At 42.2% G+C, this 24,114-nt stretch overlaps 1 protein-coding gene and 1 long non-coding RNA gene across 2 annotated transcripts; one reads left to right on the forward strand and one right to left on the reverse strand.

The window, feature by feature from the left end:
- Window positions 1–2,755: 2,755 nt before the first annotated feature.
- LOC121690360 lies at window positions 2,756–11,080 on the reverse strand. Its single transcript, XR_006025044.1, has 3 exons — window positions 10,917–11,080; window positions 3,651–3,740; window positions 2,756–3,554 (listed from the first exon to the last, which is right to left on the reverse strand). It is a non-coding gene; the product is annotated as an uncharacterized LOC121690360 (long non-coding RNA).
- Window positions 11,081–13,652: 2,572 nt separating this feature from the next.
- LOC121690358 (piggyBac transposable element-derived protein 4-like) lies at window positions 13,653–15,476 on the forward strand. Its single transcript, XM_042070871.1, has 2 exons — window positions 13,653–14,955; window positions 15,224–15,476. Coding segments are annotated over exons 1-2 (1,275 nt in total). The 5' UTR covers window positions 13,653–13,681; the 3' UTR covers window positions 15,225–15,476.
- The last annotated feature ends 8,638 nt before the right edge of the window (window positions 15,477–24,114 follow it).

The raw sequence follows: 24,114 nt of genomic DNA on the forward strand, positions 1-24,114 counted from the left end.
ACCAGCGCCTGGAATACCGCTGGGGCGTTGGTGAGGCCAAATGGCATTACCAGGTACTCATAATGGCCGGTGTGGGTGTTGAATGCAGTCTTCCACTCGTCACCCTCCCTTACTCGCACTAGGTGGTAAGCATTTCTAAGGTCCAGTTTGGTGAAAATAGTGGATCCCTGGAGCAACTCAAAAGCAGAGGTGAGTAAAGGCAGAGGGTACCGGTTCTTCACTGTGACATCATTCAGACCTCGATAATCAATGCAGGGGCGAAGAGAACCATCTTTCTTTCCCACAAAGAAGAACCCGGCACCAGCAGGAGAGGAAGACGGGCGGATGAGTCCAGCTGCCAGGGAGTCCCTGATGTAATCCTCCATAGTTTTTCTTTCAGGAGGGGATAGTGAGTAGAGGTGACCTTTGGGTGGAGCAGTCCCAGGGAGGAGATCAATGGCACAGTCGTACGGACGGTGTGGGGGCAGAGATGTGGCTTTGGTCTTGTTGAACACCTCTCGGAGGCCATGGTAACATTCAGGAACATTAGAAATGTCGGGGGCAGTGCTGGGGGGTACTGAGCCGGGGGGCAGCGAGGCAGCACGCAAACAGGTCAGGTGGCAGGCATTTCCCCACTCTTTCACAGTTCCGGAGGCCCAATCGAGGTGAGGATTGTGGAGACGGAGCCAAGGGTAGCCCAGGATTAGGGGTTGGCCTGGAGAGCTGAGCAGGTGGAAGCGGATGGTCTCTCGGTGGTTTCCTGACACCATCATTGAGATGGGGGCTGTGATGCTGGTAACTGTGCCAATTACGTGACCGTCCAGGGCCCGGGCTGGAACAGGAGTGGACAAGCGATGGCTTTCCAAGCCCAGCTGACGAGCAAGTCCTGTGTCAATAATGTTTGCTTCTGCGCCAGAGTCCACCAGGGCTGCCAGGGTGTGGGTGGAATCAGACAGGTGAAGACAGACTTGGATGAGGGGTTTACGGCTGATGGAGGGCTGAATGTTCATTGAGCTCATCCGGATTCCTCCTACATCTGGTGAGCTCCGGCTTTTGCTGGACAGGTGGCGACTCGATGACCATCACCACCACAGTACAGGCACAAGTTGGAGGTGATGCGTCGCTGGCGCTCTGCAGGGGTTAGGGAGGCGCGGCCGATCTCCATCGGTTCAGACTGGTCCGGCTGGCTAGATGGTGTGGCAGGTGCGGACAGAAGGGCAGTTGGGACACTCCGTGTGCTGGTGGATGGACTCTGGCGCCCTCTCTCACGACGGCGGGCCTGGATCCTGCGGTCGATGCGGACAGCCAGAGCAATGGCTTCATCAAGAGTGGGGGGTTGATCATGGGAAACCAGCTCGTCCTTTATGTAGTCCGCCAGGCTGTGGAGGAAGGCATCCACCAATGCTTCCATGTTCCAGGAGCTCCGACTTGCCACAGTTCGAAAGTCAATGGAGTAATCCGCAACAGTCCTTCTGCCTTGGCGAATACTCATCAGGGTCCGAGATGCCTCGGCTGTTGTGGATTCCAAATCGAATACCTTGAGCATCTCCTCTGCGAATAGGTTGAAGGTTGCACATGCTGGGGTCTGGCGCTCGAACTCCGCCGTTCCCCAGAGTCGAGCTCGGCCCGTCAGGTGAGTGATCACGTAACCGACCCTCGCCCCTTCAGTGGCAAAAGTCCTGGGTTGCAGGGTAAACTGGACACGGCAGCTCGTCAGGAACGCCCGTACCTGGGTTGGGTCGCCGCTGAACCGCTCTGGATTGCCGATCCTGGGTTCTGGGGCTCCGGCAGCCACGGCAGCAGTGGACTGGGCAGGAGACTCGGGTGCTGGGCCGGTGAGCAGGCTGGCTGGGGCTGGGCCGGTGGGAGCAGGCAGAGGAGAAAGGTTGGTGAGAAGTTGAATGATCATTGCAAGTTGTTGCTGTTGCTGCTGGAACTGCTGACGCTGTTGGTAGCCGGCTTGAAGTAGGGAGGCAATGTCAGCAGTGTTGCGGTTTACCTCTCTCTCTGTCTCTTCCAGGCGTTGCATGGCGGTGGGTGGTTCTGGTTCGTCGGTTTCCATGCTGGTTCGACCGTGCGCTGGGTCCATGTTTGGTCAGATCGTACTGTCAGACACCAAACAGGACGAGGACCACAAAAGCGTCAGGTTCAAAAGTTTATTTAAGGGTTGGGGGTTAAGGGGGTTTCAGGGGTTCCGGGGGGGGTACAGGAGTTCCAAGAGTCTGCGTGTGTGTGTTCCCCCAGTAGCCGAACAGCGATGGCAGGAGCTGGATGATCCGGGAAGTCCTGGGGGAAACACCCACACAACAGCAATTGAAACGAAGCAGCAGTACAGTCAAGGACTAGGCGGTATTCGTAGAAGAGGGACGGAAGGCAGGTCAAGATTACCGGGGCTGGAGAACACAGAAGTAGTCGAGCGGGTCCGGGATCACAGGCAAAGAGTCAGAGGCGTTTTCCAAAACAGGCAGGTAACTGGTGCTGGTTGCAGACGATCTGACAAGTGTGGACTGAAAAGCAAGGCTTTATATACAGGGCATGATGAGTGGTGAATGCAGTGCAGCTGGTAGGTAACGAGGGTGAGGCAGAGCAGAGCAGGAACAGGTGGAGGTCATCAGACTTCAATCAGCGTGTGTTACCAGGCAGAGAGAGAGCTCATGACAATTGGAGTGTATCATTAACTCCATCAGTGATTCATAATCAACTCTATTGGAGTAATTAATTAGTTTCTAGAGCCATATATTTATCAAAATAAACATATTAAACAAACCACAGCAAATTAATTACTTTTCTTTTTTTATTAACATTTGCCATGATATGGCTCAAATCAATGTGCAGAGGTACAATATATATGTCAAAGTTTGGTCCATAAGCATTTTGTTGAGCAAAGGCCTTATACTCATACAAATCATTGACTTTAACAATAAAACAATGTCCCTCACAATCCATAAACACATATGCATGAAAATGCTCTGCAACACTGAGTAAACATTTCATAAACAAGAAATAAAACAATATAATCAAGAGTTTTTTACAATTTCACAAACTTGTGTTTTGCTTCAAACCTATTACTAGAGATGTGCAATAATGGGCCAATTTTCCATAAGCAAGACAGATAATGCACCATGAAGTGATGTTACATGTGGGTATACCCAAAGTCCTTTTAGGCAAGTCCCTCCACTCAGCAGCCATATTGCAACGCATTTTGGGCACTTTCGGCAGGCTTCACAACACCAATCTTGCTCCAGCGGCAAGATCACAATGCATGATTGGCACAATCAATGTCTTCACAACACACCACATGATTGGCTCAATGTATTTACATGTCCACGTTTTGCCACGGAGGGGGGTGTGATATATGTAGACAACACCATACGTTACAAACTAACCCCATGCATTTCTATGGAGGATTTTTTGAGTGCTGTGTCTCCTCATTAGAAAGTCTACCTCCTTAAAAAGCTCATGGTGTTCATGTATTCCAAGGCTCCCGAGCTGTTCTTGACCAAACGCTGCGACACTCGTTGCTTTAGGCGCCATGCCAGATAGCCCGTCCCTCTTCCAGCATCGTAGAAGTGTTCCTGCAAAATAATGTGGGCAAGAACTATGATTATCCAGATCAATAGTTGAACATTATTATTATATATAACCTTAAATGGAAATGAGTAAAATCTTACATAGCCATTGGTGGAGTAAGGATCCCTGAGATTAGGAAACAGGTCACAATGCCGAGTGCATATCTTTTTCCTTGACTTCGTACTGGTATCCTAAAAACAATAGGAAAATTATATTAGATATATTCAGACAACATTACAAGCTATAAAATGGAAGAGTGATTAAACATGGATTATGGATAAAATATAGACTTAACGCTTCTTGCCACTAAAATATGCTTAAGTAATATTACATTACATTAGGCTAACACATTTTTAACCAAAGCGACTAACATGGTAGTGTGGCATAGGGTGAATTGAGAAAACATAAAAGACTGAACCCCATTTAATTTGTTAGACTTGGAACACTACCACTGATTCTGTAGACCTCTCATTGTGATATTCATCCCTGTTAAGAGTAAACTCTCCAGCAGATGGCGCTCTCTGTAATACACATAGGCAACTACTGGTAAATAGCTGACGACAGAACAAGAGTTGTTAAGTAAGTTACGTGTGTAGAAGTGCGCTGATGAACTGTCACATCTTTTTGTATTCCCAACAGGTAAATACACTTAAAGGAGAATTCCGGTGTGATATTGACCTAAAGTGTATTGAAACATGATACCGAGTGTGAACGTATGTCTCATAGCCCATCTCGACTTGTCCCCTGCACTCTAAAATCTGGCGCTAGTTAGCCGATGCTACCAACAACTTTTTCAGTAGTGGTGCTTCGGCATCGGGCTAGCCATGCAAATAAATCACTGTTTTACACCCATTTACGAGGCTCAATGTATCTCCACACTTCATTGGTAGACTTCCTAGGGCCCTGACATTTAAAACGAGACATTGAGAACTTTGAAAAAGCACTGGTAGTTTACTTACAAGAAGATTTATACAGACAGTATCTTCACGAAGTTTAACGTTTGCAGCCATCTTGAATTTAGTCACGATAAGTCGAGCAACGAGTAAGAATGAACAGGTATGATAAGGGATCAGATTCCAAAAATAATTCAGTGGAAATGCATGGATTCCAGTTTCTTCCAGTAACATCAACTGGAATCCATGCATTTCCACTGAATTATTTTTGGAATCTGATCCCTTATCATAGCTGTTCATTCTTACTCGTTGCTCGACTTATCGTGACTAAATTCAAGATGGCTGCAAACGCTAAACTTCGTGAAGATACTGTCTGTATAAATCGTCTTGTAAGTAAACTACCAGTGCTTTTTCAAAGTTCTCAATGTCTCGTTTTAAATGTCAGGGCCCTCGGAAGTCTACCAATGAAGTGTGGAGATACATTGAGCCTCGTAAATGGGTGTAAAACAGTGATTTATTTGCATGGCTAGCCCGATGCCGAAGCACCACTATTGAAAAAGATGTTGGTAGCATCGGCTAACTAGCGCCAGATTTTGGAGTGCAGGGGACAAGCCGAGATGGGCTATGAGACATACGTTCACACTCGGTATCATGTTTCGATACACTTTAGGTCAATATCACACCGGAATTCTCCTTTAAAACAGAATCTTGAAATTAGTTAACAGTAGTAGAAGTACAGATAGCGACCTGTGGTAATGTTAACTCTCTACAACAACGAGTTTTAACTAGCTTCTTCTGGTACAGTGGCGCGCGGTCAGTTAACGTTTATCGGCAAAGCCACTGAGTATGTTTGTTACATTATACGAAAGCTTGTCAGCTAGAGGAATAATACAGTTCAAAAATGAATGCTGTGTATGTAATGTATGAGGTTTACTGTTATGAAAAATAGGCTAAAAGTAAATACTGAAGGTATCATTTTGTGTATTAGCTCCAAGTTTGTGTCAGTGTCAGTCCCAATGAGTGAATGTATGTTAGCTAACGCTAATCGCGATAGAGGTTATTACATTACTATAGAGGTTATTGCTATGTTACACTCTCTATGTGGTTCTGAAGGAAGGCATCAAGACATGATTGTCCTCTATTGTTTAAGTGTCACATTATTTCGGCGGTATTGATGTTAGGAATTATTATCTGTTATCTCCACACTGGGAATTTGAAGAAAGAAATCTAGCAACATGAATAGAACATAGGCTAAGGTTGTTCAGTGAGAATGTTGTACACACACGCGCGAGCACAGACACAATTGGCGCCATTACACACACACACACACAGAATTATTTTCTGTTATCTCCACACTGGGAATTTGAAGAAAGAAATCTAGCAACATAAATAGAACATAGGCTAAGGTTGTTCAGTGAGAATGTTGTACACACACGTGCGCGAGCACAGACACAATTGGCGCCGTTACACACACACACACACACACACACACACACACACAAATACTTACCTGTTACATGGTTTCTGCTTATTAGAGAAATTGTCATTTGATGAATAGTTATATGATTACTGTATACACATCTGTAATACTTACCTGTTACATGTCTACTGCTTATGAGAGAGGGTATCAATGGATGAATAACTTAGATGTTAGATGATTTCTGCTACATACGCATAGTATACTTACTTGTTGGTGGTATAATTGTAGAATATGTTACATTATTAGTGCTTATGCGAGACATGGAATTTAATTGCATATTCGAAATATCTGTTACAATGTTCTTCTGAAACCCAATGTGTGATTGGGTTATACATGAACTAAAGGTTGTGATACTTAGTAATAGTAATGTGTAAATAGCTGACGACAGAACAAGAGTTGTCAAGTACAGTGGGTCCCCGTTAAGTTTGGACGGGTTCCTTCATGAATCACGATCCCCATTTTCTCAGCAGAAATGGCACAAACTGCAGTTGACACAAACAACCACAAGGTGTCACTTGGGTGCCACTACTATTTTTGATGCGACTGACTTACTGCTTCCATGATGCAGCGGGGGCACTGGAACTTAAATTGATCACGGTAGTTTAAGCTTACACTTGACAAAACATTCTAATATGAAAATGTAGATGCAATTGTTGTAAAATGGTGCAGCTCCTTTAAGAAAGCACCGTGTGCAGGGATGGAGAGAGAGAAAGCGAGAGGGGATAGGCCTATGTGTGTTAGAACTAAGCGTGTGGAAAAAGTACGTGCTGTTGAGACTGGAGCGAGTCATATTCAAAATAATGCAAAAAAAAGGCAATTATCCTCATTCATTGCAACCAAAGCATGACTGCTTGCCGACGTTCAAACGAAAAATATATCAAAGCACCTTTTGCGTTTGAATGTAGCACGAAAAAATGTTTAAACAGCTGGACAAATGATTTAGCTAATTGATTATATAACCTGTACACCAGCAATTGTTGAACATTTACCTGTACAAGTACATTGACAGTAGCCCAGCCTAACAGCATGTTGTAGGCCTATAGAAATTTCACTTAAATTGCAACCGCAACATGCCTGCTTGCCAACGTTCAAACGACAACGAAAAAGATAATAAAACAACAAGAGGGTTGAGTCTGAATGACACTGAGTTTTTAGACACTGAGTTTTTGTAGTTAAGAAATATTTTCGTATAAAAAAAATGGTCATTCTTCAATCTCCTTCACTGACGCCTATGGAAAAGGCTTAACGTCCCAAAACAACGATCAATGATCATCAAATTTCTCTCTCACATTGCTCCTCATAACCATCTATAAAAAAGTGTTTTTTCTTTTCTTTTTGAGCACATCCGAATCCCAGGACATAACGCACTGGACCTTATAATAGGCTCGAGATATAATTCCAAAGGGGGCAGATATGGGCCACTGCACTTAAAACTTAAAAAGATGAAGCTTTCCGAACTTTGAAATTGCGATCAGTGACTGGCATCGGGTGAACGAAGCTTTTCGAAGTTGAACAGGCTATTAAAAACTATTTACGCACCTCCATGTCACAGGAGAGACTGGGCTCTCCCTTCTATGAAAAAGACGTTAGGCTACCTGCAAACTGGCCTATGATTTCATTGCTGAGTTTGCGGCAAAGCAAGAAAATGTTTTTTTTCCTGAGTCAGGATATGGCGAGTCAGTGTCATTTATTTGTCCAATGTTAGCCTATAGATACAGACCAGTACATCTTATCAATAGTTTGAATGTCGTGTGTGTTTCTGCACATTGACAAATACCGTTCAGCACAATGATTCATGCCCAATGAATTCCCCCTGTTAAAGTGTTCGCCTTTGTTACACTATTTGGTTTCGTGATGTAGCCTATGATAAACACCATATGGCCAAATATGTGACTCAGCTAATGTTATAGGCTATACAATTGAATTTCCCCTCTTAAATGCAAGCTGGTGTAGCTTATTAGACTAGGCTACTATTAAAATACACCGACGGTAGCCTTGGCTATGTGTAAAGTAAGCTATCGCATGATTTCATGCACGTAAGTGAAAAGGGCCTTGCATCTGTCAAGTTCGCACAGGGCCTCGCATCCCCTTGCGACGGCCCTGCAGCTCCTCCTAAGACAGCGAGGAAAAAGTTAAAATACGCGATAAACCCGGGAAAAGTTGACAGGTTTGTTTCGGTCCCGGTGATTATTTGTGAAATTGTGCAAACGACAGCCTTTTCAAGGCATTTCAAGGAAGGAGTCGTAGCATGCAAGCTCCCAAATTGACCCAGTAGCCTAAGGCATCAATACATTGTTGGGACTGGGGAGGATCATGCGTTTTTTCTCAATCACTTTGGAGGGTCATAGAAAAAAATCTTGCTGGCGAGGGAGGGTCACGTCTTTTTTGACTAACGCTCCCAAAACTCCTCCGGTAGCCCCTTAATTAAATAAATAACGAACAGTCCCTAATTGATTAATAGCCTAGGCCTACACCAGCAATTGTTGAACATTGACCTGTACAGGACATTGACAGTAGCCCAGCCTAACAAGCAAATGTTGCAAAATACATCAAAAGACGCAATTAATCAGAAATAAATAATGTAATCTGCATCGCTTTATTTAACAAACTGCAAGCAACAAGAGCATTGAGTTCGCTGTAAGGCCAAACCCAAGAGCAAAGCCTATCTGTTAAGGCAGTCGATAGGCTTTATAACGAGCTGTGTGCCTGGAAAGACGATAGATGACGGCTCTGGTCATCCCATACCCTCCCCCCACTTCCTGTAGCCTACCATTATGAAGGCCTGTTGCCGTTTTGTGACATTAAGCTTTTTCACGTTAAGCCCCCCTCCCCCATCCCCTTCTTTCACAAGCAGTGGGGGAGCGCGGGGCACAAAGTAACACTTTTTGGAAGACAAAGGAGGGTTCTCCGCGCTTCTGTCGTTTGGCCACAATCCGTTGCAACCAGGCCAGGACAGATATTTTAGAGAGGAGAGACGCCGGTGCAGCTCAGATGTCTTCTTAATTTTCTTTATTCTTCAGTAAAAGCTGCAGAACATTATTAAACTTTGACTAACATTTCGATGTGTCGATGTTTTTGACTAACGAACATCGAAACGTTAGTCAAAGTTTAATAATGTTCTGCACCTTTTACTAAAGAATAAAGAAAATTAAGAAGACATCTGAGCTGCACCGGCGTCTCTCCTTCTCTTTTTGGCTTTGGCTAAATATTTCTAAAATCATTTCAGCCCTCAAACCTGAAAACACATGAGGCAAAAGTGCAAAACATCACAAAACTAAATAAACTAACACGCGCATATTTTTGTATTGCAATCATTGTAGCCTACAGTTGTAACAGCCGTTTTACTCCCCGGATGCGCTCATTATAAAGAACGTTTAACGTGTCCCAAAAACAGCTATCAATTAATCACCAAACGTATTATAAACAAGTATTGCCAGGAGCAACACCTTGCAAAAAATTATAACAATAGGCCTAGGCCTTTATATGGCTCTGCTCCTGCCTAGATTCGAACTCAGAACTACCTGAAAGTTGCAGACCTGTTCTGGAAATACGTGCATTAACCCACTCGACCGTCAGACAACGCTATCTGCTTCGAGTAGGCCTATTGGGTAGGACTGTAGCCTACACTGGTTGCTGTGGCACAGTCTTGAGTGACCGAATTCGTTTTTCTTTGTCATATGAATGCTGTCATTTTGTTAACATTACTGTTAAGGAGATGCTGTAGGCAAAGTCTATATTTCAACCTCGTTAGTGTAGTAAAAAAAATCAGAACTATTCACAAGGTTTCTGGGCAGCATATTTATGTTCTGTTAGCAAGCGAACTTCTCATGACTACCGACAAAGTAGCCTACTGCCAGCTGACGAAGCTCTCATTTTAAAACATTACTGAGAGACAGACACTGTACAATCAAGAAATCTTGCCACTGAATCCAAAACTATGTTTAACATTATGTACAAGGCTTAGGCTACAGTGGACTAGCATGTTGCAGGGGCTGCTAAAAACACAGAGAAACGCACTGAAAACTCGGCCAATCACAGCCCTTGCTGTCGAATGCGCCGTCTGGTTCGACCGTGGAACTCCACAGCGGACTATGCTGCCCCCAAGCGGCTGCAGTTGTACTTACATTTCACCATTCACCATGATCGTGAATGAAGTGTCAATTTTTAACTGGGACCCACTGTAAGTTACGTGTGTAGAAGTGCGCTGATGAACTGTCACATCTTTTTGTATTCCCAACAGACTTTTAATTAAATGTGTTACACCAGACCACAGTGTCATTCTTGGACCCGTAACAGTAGCAGTTTAAGTTTTAAAGCAATTCTCTCAACAATTTTAGGACAATTTAAAAACAGTAGAGTACAGTAAGAATAAGTGCATCAGTGAGTGCTGTTTTTAAACAGTTGAGTGTCAGTTCAAGACAGGTGGTAAGTACTAGGATCAGCAAGACTTGTTGTAAGTAGTGCTATGAGAGGAGATGTTCTCTTAAGAGCTGGGTCTTCAGGAGTTTTTTGAAAATGGAGCCACTGTGTAGTTGGTAATAGATATCCCTACAGCTAAGGTTCTACCTTATAGCATTTATCAACCCTACAATCACCAGTTCAATATTGTTTTTACACAGCAATTCTACTACCTAATACCTGGATTAAAATACATTAATGTAGGGTTTTCTTGTCACTCTGCAGGCAGGTTGTGTGAGGCTATATGTGCACAATAATGATTTTTCATTTTATTTCACATTACATTATTCACCCTATTACATGCACTCTATTTTTCTCACTCAAACAGTCAATTGTGATGTTATGTTACAATGTTCTCTCACTTTGAATGAATGGAACGATAACATTGGATCAATGTAAAAATGGCACTACCACTGAAAAGTCTGAGTAGGGATGTCCCTAGGGAATCCCTCTCGTTCAGTCAGAAAAGAGTTAATAGTTTGACTGGACCTAACTGTTGTATACAATTAGATTAATTTATTCAAAACAAAACATACCCATGGACCAGGATATTCAGAAGATGCCTTCTTGTACAGTGTGTCAAGGTGCTCTACTATACTCCTCCATTATTTCCTCTCCCATTTAACTCTTCTCCAGAACCTCCTGGACCATCTATGCGTAAAAAAAGAAACAATAACAGTGATACACTTGTAAAGAGAAAACTTACAGGCACCCTCTAAAAAGTGTAAATCCAGAGTACAAACAAGAAAGCTAAGGGGGCAGCTAGAACGTCAAAAAACAAATGCTATTTAATACCACTGATAGTGCTCAAAATATAATTACACTTCTGTGGTTGTGTGATGAGGGTCTCTACAGACAAACAGAAGTATTGTAAACTTGGAAAGTGTACAGAGAGATTATAACAAGACCTGTATCTGAAGGAAGCAAATTGCTTGGCTTCGTGTTCTAGTAGCATGAAATCAGTGGGATTTTGATCTTGCAGCACTGGATCTGCAAGCAGATCTGACTGAATCTAATAAACATACTTTACGTTCAGCCAGATCTGTGCAGAGCTGCAAGATTGAATGTGCCCACTGATTTGACACTACCGGAACACAAAGCCAGGCTTCTGCATTTTGGAGACGAGACAGACAAGGATTTCTCCTAGTGATATTTTAATTTTAAATGCTCACCTGTTTGGCCGTTTTCTGCTGAATCTCCTATGGCAGAGGTGTTCTCTTCTTTTGCACCAGTGGATTGATGTGCCTTGTTTGAAGAACAAGAAAAAAAAAAATTGGAATCTTAAAGGGCTGCTTTAAGAAATTCGGTCTCCGATTTTATTTCACTTAATTCAACTAAAGGGTGACAAAATCTTTTTTTTTTTTTTTTAACCATACCCACTTTATTTGGCGTGAACAACACATTTCACAATTTTCTTCATCAGGTTTGAACGTGAACCTAAAGCCTTCACGCCAAATAAAGTCAACAAAATATACCCTCCAGTGTGCGATTTATACTAGTTTTTGACTTTTTAATAGTTATACTGCACACCATCAGCACCTGCAAAAGGGCTGTGCACAGGGATTTTGAACTTTGATTGATTTCAAATGTATTTCTTAAAAAGGATCATAAGGATCTGCATTAACTCCAGCCAGGATACAAAGTGTGTGTGTGAAATCATTAAGAAACATGCCTAAGGTCAGGCTGATTCAGTCTAAACAAGCTAGAAAAAAGAAAGAAAAAAAAAAGCGTTGCAATATGGCTGCCGAGTGGAGGGACTTGCCTAAAAGGACTTTGGCTAAACCACATAAAACCTCACCTTCTCGAATTAAACTTTGAAAGGAAAAACCAGGCTGCAGTTTGAGGTACTTTTTTCTCCATGGTACTGGACATTGATGAGCATTTTGCTGACCCTGTTAAAACAAAGAAAATGATTACATCAATACAAGAACAACAATGATTTGACTATCAGCAGTATATCAACTAACCAGCAAAGGACTTCTAAACTTTATTCTGACATTATTTACCACAGGTTACCAAATGTTTCAACCGCAAGTGTTTTGTCTTAAAATATGTTCATATAATCCCTACTTTTTAAGCAACATGACTGGTAATAACTTAAATAATTTCATTAGGCAGTAAACTCGTCTACATTTTACCATATCCATAAAAAAACTGCTCATAATTTCAGAGAATAAACATTTCTTACTCTGCTCAGCTGTAACGTTATGCCTGATGGACTGAATATCCTTATGCACGTGCTTGCAAGCTATTGAACCACAATTTCTACAAATATCTAAAATTAGTATCAGCTAGCTAACTTCTATACTCTTTGGCTTACCTGCACCCTTTATAAGTTAGGAAACAAAGAAATTGATCTAACCCAAATAAAGCCAACAGACTCTAACAGAAACTAATACCAGTGCCATACAGAGAATGGAGACTGCACCAAACCAACCAGGCTAACGGTTACCTTACACCTCTGTTTGCTACAAATGCCTAACAGTTAACCCGTTTACTGCCAACGGTGCATATATGCGCCCACAATGAGTGTGTTCTAGAATGCCAAGGGTGCATATGTGCGCCCAAGGAGCATCATCATTGCCGCGCTAACATGTAGCCAATTAAAACATCGTTACTGTGCTGTTGCTATGTTGATTTGATAGTAAACATGTTCTAGACAGATCACGATTGGTTAATATTTCACAAATATGCTAATTACGTCATTCACAAACTTCAAAAAACAAATTAGCATCAGCTAAATATCAAGCTATCTAGCTAGCACACAGAGAGAGTTTGCGATTGCGGTACCGTGAATTTATAGACCATGGAGGAGAGTTTTAATTTCAACTGGGACAGTGACAGCGATGAGGAGTTTTTCGGATTTGGAGAGGAGGACTTGGAGGGGGTCCTGTGTGGTCCAGGGGAGGACGAGGAGGGAGTCGAAGAAGGAGGAGCGGCCGGCAACTTCACCGAGGCCGGCGACTTCACTGGCTGTGGTGAGGGAGACGCCCCGCGGGAGTGGCTAGATGTGACAGGCAAGACGGTGGCCACTGAGGGGGAGAGGAAGCGATCTGATGGGAGGATCCCTTTTGTACACACCAACCCACGACCTGGTCCGCAGAGAGTTTGGGATTGTAGTGATCCATACCTTTTTTTTAAAGCCTTTTTTAGCGATTGTGTCATTGATCTCATGGTGGCTGAGACAAACCGCTATGCTGAGGCGTTAGCTTCCACCGAGCTAGCGAGTCACTCTCGTTTACGTGACTATAAACCCACTGATCGCTCTGAAATGGAGGCGTTTTTGGCCATTCAGATCAGCATGGGTCTGACTAGAAAGCCTCAAATCGCTGATTACTGGAGCACCCAAAGTTCACTGGGCTTGACACCAAATTTCGCCCGTGTAATGACACGCAACCGCTTTCAGCTCTTGTCCTCCTGCATCCACTTCAATGACAACTCTCTGAGGTTGGAGAGAGGTCAGCCGGGTTATGATCCACTTTTTAAAATCCGCCCACTTATGGATCTAGTCCTGAAGAGTTTTCAGAGCGAGTACTACCCCCACGAACACCTCTCCATTGATGAATCCATGGTTTCATTTCGTGGAAGGGTGTTTTTTCGTCAGTACGTGCCAAATAAAAGACACCGGTTTGGTCTGAAGAATTTTGTCCTATCAGACGCGACAAGTAATTACACGTACCTGTGGCACGTATACACTGGAGGGGCCTTCAACTACGATCGCTGTCTGGGTATTGGCCATAGTTCAGTTGTTGGCTTGCTAAGGGAAGCCAAGCTTTTGGGGAAGGGACACAGTCTCTATACTGACAGCTACTACACCTCACCCGCTCTTTTCCAAGAGCTCCACCGGCAAAACACCGGCGCGTGTGGAACTGTTCGTGTGAACAGGAAAGGCATGCCCCCTCAACTCCATGGTCTGAAACTGCGGCCTTCAGATCCCCCTGTGTTTTTTGAAAAACGTCCACTTTTAACTGCGTCTTTTCGTGATGCTGGCACAGTCACCGTCCTCTCCACAGTGCACGACAATCTCGTTATCACCAAACGAGTGCGTAGCAAGGGGCCTGATGGCTACAGAACTTTGCGCAAGCCAAAGAGCGTGGAGGACTACAACCGCTTCATGGGAGGGGTAGATCGCGGAGACCAGCTATGCTCCTATTACAGCTACCAACACCGTGCAATGAAGTGGTACCATCGGTTGTTCCATCATATCCGAGAGGTCGCACTTGTGAATGCCTACATCTTGCACAAAGAAAGTGGCAATACAATGCAGTCGGCTGGATTCCGCGAGCTTGTGGTGAAGGGGCTACTGAGACGGAGGCAAATTGAGCTCACTCCTCCTCCCAGGCCAATCAGCACACCGTTAGTGCCCGTGCGTCTCACTGGTCGACACTTTCTCGGACAACACGAGAAATCGCGTCCGGACTGCAAAGTCTGTTCCACGCGGAAGCGCAGTCCAGATGACGCACATAGAGGGAGGAAGCAGACACCTTTCTTCTGCAAGACCTGTCCAGACCACCCTGCACTGTGCCCCACTGACTGCTTTGAGATGTACCATACAAAGCTTGTGTACAAACACTGGTGAGATGTTGTTTGCTTATTATAGTAGGCTATCTAGTATGCGTATCTGCTAGTATCTGGTAAATTACATTAATTTTAATATGCACATGTTGATATGCATTTTCCTTGTTTCATACAATGTAATAATTACTACTATTGATTATATAAAAGTTATTTATGCACGTTAAATTACACTGCTAATAACTATAAATGTAGACATTTGCCAAAATGTTCCATTTTGTTTGAATTTTCTTCTCTAAATATAGTTTTTTTTTTCCTTTTTTTTCAGAATCTTCCATCTCAGGCATCCACCACTACCAGCCTAGGTTGTCTAGGAGCACTTTCAATCAGTTAAATCAGCCTTCTTTCAATCAGTTCAAAGGATCAGTTCTTTCAATCAGTTCAAATTATCAGTTCTTTCAATCAGTTCAAATGATCAGTTCTTTCAATCAGTTCAAATGATTAGTTCTTCCAATCAGTTACTGTTCATTTTTAGAAATCTATACAAAACTTGAACTGATATTTACTGTTAGTTTGTTCAAATCTCTACCAGTGTGGAGGTTTTACTGTTCATTTTTAGAAATCTATACAAAACTTGAACTGATATTTACTGTTTGTTTGTTCAAATCTCTACCAGTGTGGAGGTTTTACTGTTCATTTTTAGAAATCTATACAAAACTTGAACTGATATTTATTGTTTGTTTGTTCAAATCTCTACCAGTGTAGAGGTCTTGCTGTTCGTTTTTAGAAATCTATACAAAACTTGAACTGATATTGTTTGTTCAAATCTCTACCAGTGCAGAGGTTTTCCTGTTCATTTTTAGAAATCTATACAAAACTTGAACTGATATTTATTGTTTGTTTGTTCAAATCTCTACCAGTGTAGAGGTTTTACTGTTCATTTTTAGAAATCTATACAAAACTTGAACTGGCTATAGTAGCTGGCTAGCAAGTAGCTGGCTAGTAGTACACTAGTTTCCAAAAGATGTTCAGAGTTCTTTTTTGTTCACTTCAACAGTTATTACATGTAGCTGTATACTCAAATGAAACATGGATCTAATCCAATGTGTTTTCAAAGGCAAAATAGGAAATGAATCACAGAGAACATGAGTATTGTGGCCACATATAGGTTGCTCCCCGGGCACAACACTGGTCTCTGCTGTTAGTGTGCTCACAAGAACTTAACCTATGTCAGTCCTTTACTGTTTGCAGATGTTAAAAAAACACCCCAGCAGGTGGACATTTTTTCTTTTATGATCTGCAAATTGTCATGTGCAAAGTATCTTGGTTTGTCACCAATACAATAGTATATATACTCTTTTGATCCCGTGAGGGAAATTTGGTCTCTGCATTTATCCCAATCCGTGAATTAGTGAAACACACTCAGCACACAGTGAACATACAGTGAGGTGAAGCACACACCTTGCTCAAGGGCACTTCAGCCGTTCCTACTGGTCGGGATTCGAATGGGCAACCCTCCGGTTAGTTCAAAGCGCTAACCAGTAGGCCACGGCTGCCCCTCAATTACCAAAAAGAACTTATTATTTATATTTATTGTTCAATTTTACTACAGGGGTGTTTATGTTTAGTCATTCTAAACCTTTCTGGACCTGAATTTAATTGCAAAGGAACAGCATAAATAATGACATGCATGGTACTACATGATTAACATGTCACTGTTTGTTAGACTACCTGATTTATCTGAATTGAAACCACCTACCGTTTGTCACGTTGTATGTTATAAGTTTGCTACTCAATCATTTTGTAATGATGTAATGAGATGTGTGAATATTTAGAGTATGTAATAATATATTATTAATTGATTAAATTACATATCTTCCTATGAATATTATCTATTGTGTGTGTTTTTGAGGTGATAATTCATTAGTACATATTACAAATTGTATTGTGCAACTGCTGTTTGTAATGACCACAATGACATACACAATGTTTTTGGAGCCCTAAATAGAGGCAGTGGTGTAACATCCTTTGTTATTTGACTGTAGTTATCAAAAAGTAGTGTAAAACCAGAAAACAGATACTTTATACACAGTTTGACAATATCCAGCAGATTTTTGGGGGATTTAGAATGTTGCTCTGGCAGTGAGGGGGTGCAGTATTCTAGAATTCCGTGGCAGTTAAAGAGTTAAACGAATGCCCTCGTGGTCTCAGCTAATGTTAGCTAGCAGCAATTTTTTTTATAACCAAGCAATAGTGTTCAGTTCAACCAAACGTCAATGAGTCGGCAGACTGTTATAATTAGTCAGTCAACAGATCCATTTGTGCCAGGTGAGCATTTGGCAGCACACTAACGTTAGATCGCTATGAACAGTGGAGTTCTGGCTGTAACTAATGTTAATCAGCTAGGCTACGTTAGCATGTTAGAGCTATTCCCTCAGTGGGTATTCAAATTCCAACCGCCTTTTCGAATTTCAGAAAGGACTTTAAGACGTTGTCGACTCCAATATTATATTAATGTCAGTTTACAGTTTAAGTATTACAAATTAACATAAACTTAACCATTTCAATTTGATAAGGTTATAACCCACCGAAGTTATGTTAGCTTGCTGGATGTTTTACCAATAATTTTCTGAGCTAGCTAGTGCTAGCGACCTTGCTACTAGCTAGCGACCAAGCTAACGTCACCAATATTTCATAGTAGGTAAAACACGTTGGTATGAAAACATATACCTGTGATGTGACATTACTTAATTGTGTATTTGTCGTAGTTTTCATGCTAGCTTACAGAAGTATAGGGAACAAATGAATTTACCTTTTACTATCCCACGATGTACTTCAATGGCGTCCATCTTCTTTTCAAAAATCTCAACTGAAGGACCGGAAGTGTAAATGACTCCACCCCAGAGTTCGTACATTCACACCCACTTAAAACACTAGGTTGTGAGTTTTAATTACACCGTGGGTGTACATGTTGTTCAAACAACTCCCGAAGTTACACTAATTAACACTAATGAACACTGAAAAATATGTCTCTGAAAAATTAACACTTAATAACACTGTCAATTTTATGGTATGATGTGAATGATTACATGAAATTTGAGCATTTGCTATTTTTGGCTGAAGAATGTAGATACATGAGAAAAATGCACAAAAAATGAATAGTAACATTCACATCATACAAATGCCAAGGCATTTCACTGGCGTTATGGATGTGAAAAAAAGTCAATTTTCCGTGGAACTGCCCACTTACAATTACATATTACATTACATGTTGTGTCATTGGTGTCTTGGAACATGTCTGCCATTACCCTACATACTGTAGTACATGTATCAACTGTGTTATTTATTACTCTTTTGATACAGTGGGATAAACCCATTCAAATAAAGTGTACCAGTTAAGTACTTACATGTACATATTATATCCTGTCAATGATGTCATGCATCCTGTAATTGATGTGTTGAAACATGTCTGCTGTTACACCACACAGTACATGTGAATTAGTAGACCTGTTCCAAGACATCGAAGACACAACATACATGTCATATGTACCTGTAAGTAATTAATTGGTACACTTAATAGGTTTATTCCACTGTATCAAAGAGTAACAAGGTTGTAGCAGCACAGCTGTTACATGTACACTGAAGACAATGAGGCCTTGACTGGAGCTAAGAATGATTTGTATATCAAATCTTTCATGACCAGATTTACCCCATCCAGCAGGTCTCAGGTCAGCTCTTTGCCTCTGATGAAAATTTAGGCAAATTGGCAACGTTTTGTAAAAGCACTCAGTATTACAATGTAACAACTATAGCCTATGTAGGTACCCACAAATACATAATGCAAGTACAATGATAGTACAGTACCTGATAGTACATGTTGTTACACAGGTTGTACCACTGTACCTAATTAGGTAGGTACACTGTAACAGCGACACATTAAAATAAAGTGTTGCCGATGAATTTCCCCAGTAGTGGACAATAAAAACTTGTTGAACAGGTGTGCTGAGCTTTATTTTTGGCTCTTCAAGTGTTGTAAGTAAGGTGGTGTAAGCAGCCTATAGGCAGGTGGTGAGACAGGTCAAGAAATATGGTGCAGTGAAACACTATACAGTTGATTTTCAGAAGGTGGTTTAGAGTAGTATAAATGAAATATAAATATGTGCACTGTATTACCTTATAAGAGCAGAATAAATATGGCTATGAATAACAATGTCAGTTGATATTATTTTAAATGTTGGTGACACTACATTAATAAGGAGAATAGCAATAATAAACAATAATGAATGAATGCAATATCAATGGGCAATAAATGGAAATCAACAAATACTATAACATACAAACAATGACTCAGAACAGCCTAAGTGCATGGTGAACAAATATGTCTTTACACCCCTGTAGACATGGTGCATGCAAAAACACAGAAAGCAGACAAGGATTTTGTTTTTATAACACATGTAATAAGCAATGAACATTTGAAGATGTATTGTTTTGTTCTTCTAACATCAATAGTAGTTGTGCAGAGGTTGTAACATAATGATAAATACATGCTGCCTGTCACATTATGAATATATACCCTGTCTTGTCTTGCACATCAGAAGCAGCAGCACTATGCTATTACATCGTTCACCGTAGGGACTAATATGAGGGAGACTGAGCTGCCAATCTCTCTTAACAGGTCCTGCACCATATCTACAAATATCTGTTCTGCTCTGCACAAACATAAGGTCTGATTTAGCGTGGCAGAGTGCTGATTGACAATAACATGGTTCCCTGCTGTGTTTGGTGGATTCCCATTGATGTTTGTGCATTCTGTTTGACTGTACATTTTATGTGTGGCATCTCATTCCTCAGTTGTCTAACATGTTTTCTGACGGCCACTGATTGCATTAGCAGCTGAAAGACCAACGTGTAACAAGGTCCCAATTGTGGATACACCCATTAACAGTCCTTGCGACCAATGACATCCGGATCAACTACAAACTTTTGATTGATTTTCAACAATGAACAGTTAGTTCAGTGTAATATGTCCAGCTCTCTCCCCCATCTTAATAAGTCAACATTATATGATATGACCCTATTTTTACATTATAGCCTACATATGTTATAGCCTAACCCTTATCTATAGGTGACTGATGAGATTCATGTTAGCATATATGTATTGGCGACACAATTAATATTGGAGCTATTTCACTGTCGCAGACACAGACGTGCTTGGTAGCCTAGGCTACGTAGTCATAGGCCAACATGAGACTTAAGCCCTCGTGTCGTCATGACTTAGGTTAGCCTATGTTCTTACTGTTGTGATTATCTGTAGGACATATTGTCTGTGCAACACAATTGTAGGCTAGGCCTATATTTGATTTTCAGTAAGCTTATATATCAATGATAAAGCTTCTTTACTTTTTTGGTGTAATTATTTAGTTTTTTTTTTTTTTTTTATCTATGTAGGCTATTTTTTGAATGTTACATTATTATTTTGTTAATACATGGAATAAATCACCACAAACACACGCGACTGTAGCCTATTGGCTTCTTCTGTAGCCTACCCGGCTTGCGCAGCGTGGCTAACAACGCCCATAAAACAAGTGTAACCGTCGGCTCCTCGAGGCTTATTACTTAAACGAAGTTACAGCAGCTATTAGGCCCGAGGTGCAGTGAAATGGCGTCATCTGGTGGTCATACAATTCACCCGCTATTAGACCCGAAGTGCAGGAGAAGTGGATATTCAACCACGCCATCCTTCAGGTCGCAGCGACACGTAGGTGTACTTTATGTGCTGTGTCATGCTGCCATCTAGTGGTTGTGGAATATTTAACACCCATTATAGTTCTGGGAATAGATGTGCCCTCGAATAACACTTCGTTACAAATTATTTGGGTAATCCATCTGATAAATTGTGTTTTTCTTTTTATACTTCGTACCTTTATAAATTAAAGTGTATCATTAAGGTACCTTTTTCAATGTCATTACTCTGACATTCGGGCAATGGGCACATTGTTAGGGGTTGACACTTTGCATAAGATTTCTCTACATTACTTGATCCAAATTCTGTGATTTTTGTTGTATAAATGTTGTACAATTATGTAGTTTCGTATCAAAGTGGAATGGTGGTTTTCATAAGTCAGCGGCGTTAGTTTGAGCACATAATTGACGTTTTGTTTACATGTGTTCAATGTAAGTCAATGGGAGCCGGAAATCCATAAATAGCGGCGTCCAAAGAATCTTTTGCCGGAGAGCATGACGGCGGTATCCAGCACGTGTATGGAAAGGACTCCGAACCATCACTGGCTTTGAAAGAAAGTCCCCTCCTATGATGAATGTGAGTAAAGCCCTCCCTGATGAACTTAATGCTTTTTATGCTCGCTTTGACATGAAAAACACAGACTATATTGGACTAGCTGCAGCATGTTAAGCAAATGAGGATGCACCTTTCTGTGTCTCTGAGGTCGATGTGAGCAATGCCTTTAGGAGGGTTAATTGTAGAAAAGCTACTGGACCGGATGGAATTTCTAACAGGGTTTTGAAATCCTGCGCTGCTCAGTTAGCTCCTGTGTTCACTTATATCTTTAACACATCATTGGCTCAAGAGACAGTTCCTACTTGCCTCAAGCAGTCTGTTATTGTTCCAGTACCGAAAAACAAAAGTCCATCATGTCTGAATGACTACCGCCCAGTAGCCCTGACGTCTACAGTGATGAAGTGTTTTGAGAAGCTTGTGAAAAACATTATCTGCTCATCCCTCCCTGCCTCATTCGACCCCCTCCAATTTGCTTACAGAGCCAACAGGTCTACAGAGGATGCCATCTCAAACCTTATGCACACCACCTTAACTCACCTGGAGGAGGGGAATGGGAATTATGTGAGGATGCTGTTCATTGACTTTAGTTCAGCATTCAACACGATAGTACCTATCACCTTGGTCACAAAGATGAAGGCCTTAGGACTGAACACCACCCTGTGTCTCTGGATATTTGACTTCCTCACCAACCGTTCACAAGTGGTTAGAGTGGGGGGTCTGACATCTGACTCATTAACCATCAGCACTGGTGCTCCCCAAGGCTGTGTTTTGAGTCCACTGCTGTACAACATATACACACATGACCGCAAAGCCAACAGTAGTCATACCTCCATCATCAAGTTTGCAGATGACACAGTGATCTTGGGCCTGATTAGTAACAACAATGAACAGCTGTACTTGGATCAGGTTGATGAGGTGGCACAGTGGTGTCAATCTAACAGCTTGACACTGAATATCAATAAAACCAAGGAAATGGTAGTGGATTACAGAAGGCAGCAGCAGAACTACAGTTACAGCTCTACAAGATATCTATTCCAGAAGAGTACTCCTAAGAGCCCAAAAGATTCTGAAGGACTCTTCTCATCCTAACAATGGATTATTCCTACCGCTGAAATCAAGAAGACGCCTATGTAGTCACAAAGCCAGAACTGAGAGACTCAGGAGAAGTTTTTATCCCCAGGCCATCCGAACTCTGAACACACACTATACTGACTTTGCACACATTCACTCCTCAGCACTCTCAAACATTTCCCAACTCTGAACTCACACTATACTGACTTTGCATTCATTCACTCCTCAGCACTCATGACCCCCCCCCCCCCCCCCCCACACACACACACACACACACACCCACACACCCACACACACCTACAAGACTTTTAGCACTTTTACATCCCTCTCCCTATGCTACAGACCTTTTATTTATTTTCTTATTTCATCACACGTCAAAACACACACACACACACACACACACATATCTGACTTTCTCCAACTTTTGCACACTTTTTATTTATTATTTTTGATTTCTCCTCCATCTACCCATGTCCTTGATTGCCTAGCCTTTCTGCCCCCCCCCCCCCATTGTCTTCAGGATCTTCTCCAACACACATCCTCTACATACTTACAGCACACTGCCCCCACATACCCACACACACACTACACACACACACACACACAGTCACTGCTCCACTCCCCTCCCGCCCACACACACATCTTCACTGTCATCACTCACATACATTACATACAGTACTCTGCTTGCAATAGTAAGTCCCTGCCCCCCCCCCCCCCCCCCTACATACACAGCACATTATTTCATCAGGAAGCTTCTCCAACACACATCCCCAACATACTTACAGCACACTGCCCACACACACACTACACACACACACACATACACACAGTCACTGCTCCACTCCCCTCCCGCCCACACACACGTCTTCACTGTCATCACTCACATACATCATACATCCAGTACTCTGCTTGCAATAGTAAGTCCCTGCCCCCCCCCCACATACACAGCACATTATTTCATCAGGAAGCTTCTCCAACACACATCCCCAACATACTTACAGCACACTGCCCCCCCCCCCCCAATACACAGCACATTGTCTCATGAGGAAGCTTCCCCAACACATATTGCACACTGCCCTCTCCCCACATACACAGCACACTATCCCATCTCCCCTGTCATCCCCCCAACACACACACCAAGACCCCTGGCAGTTGGGTTAGCCCCTTGAGCCGTGGATCTGCCCAAGGTTTCTTCCTTGGTAAGGGAGTTTTTCCTTGCCCCTGTTGCTCTTGGGTGCTCCTTGTTGGTGCCCCCCACCCAATCCCAATCCTCCACCACCTTTTTTATGCAGCCCTTGCCACTTAATCTACTAAACCCCTCTTCTACTGCACTCTTTACCCCCCCCCCCCCCCCCCATTAATGCACAAATAGGCTGACACCAGACATAATTTCACTGCATTTCTTACTTCCAGTAACTATATGCATGTGACAATAAACTTCCTTGTATCCTTGTACCTTGTGCACCATGGAAACGATCAGGCAAGCTACATTGAAGCGTTTTGGTCACGCGTATGCTTCCTACAACAATTAATCTCCACTGTAAGCAATGCAATACAGTGTAATAGTAATAGAGGCGCGTATAATAAAAAAAATAAAAAAAATAAAATTACGCTCCGCAAACGGAAGGCTTCAGTTAGTTCCCTGGTGTAGCCTGTCTGTTAACACTCAGTATCCTAGGCTACATACACTCTTTGTTTAAATAATGATAAACGAATTGTTTTCAGTGTTACCTACTAACTCCGATGTGGCTGAATAGGAAATATTTCCCATGAGGGGGAAAGACGATGTTGACAGCCACCAGACTTGATAGCCTACTCCCTCTCTTGCCAATGCAAACACACACACACAC

The sequence above is a fragment of the Alosa sapidissima genome, chromosome 18 (genome assembly GCF_018492685.1).
Source record: "Alosa sapidissima isolate fAloSap1 chromosome 18, fAloSap1.pri, whole genome shotgun sequence".
Lineage (NCBI taxonomy): Eukaryota > Metazoa > Chordata > Actinopteri > Clupeiformes > Clupeidae > Alosa > Alosa sapidissima.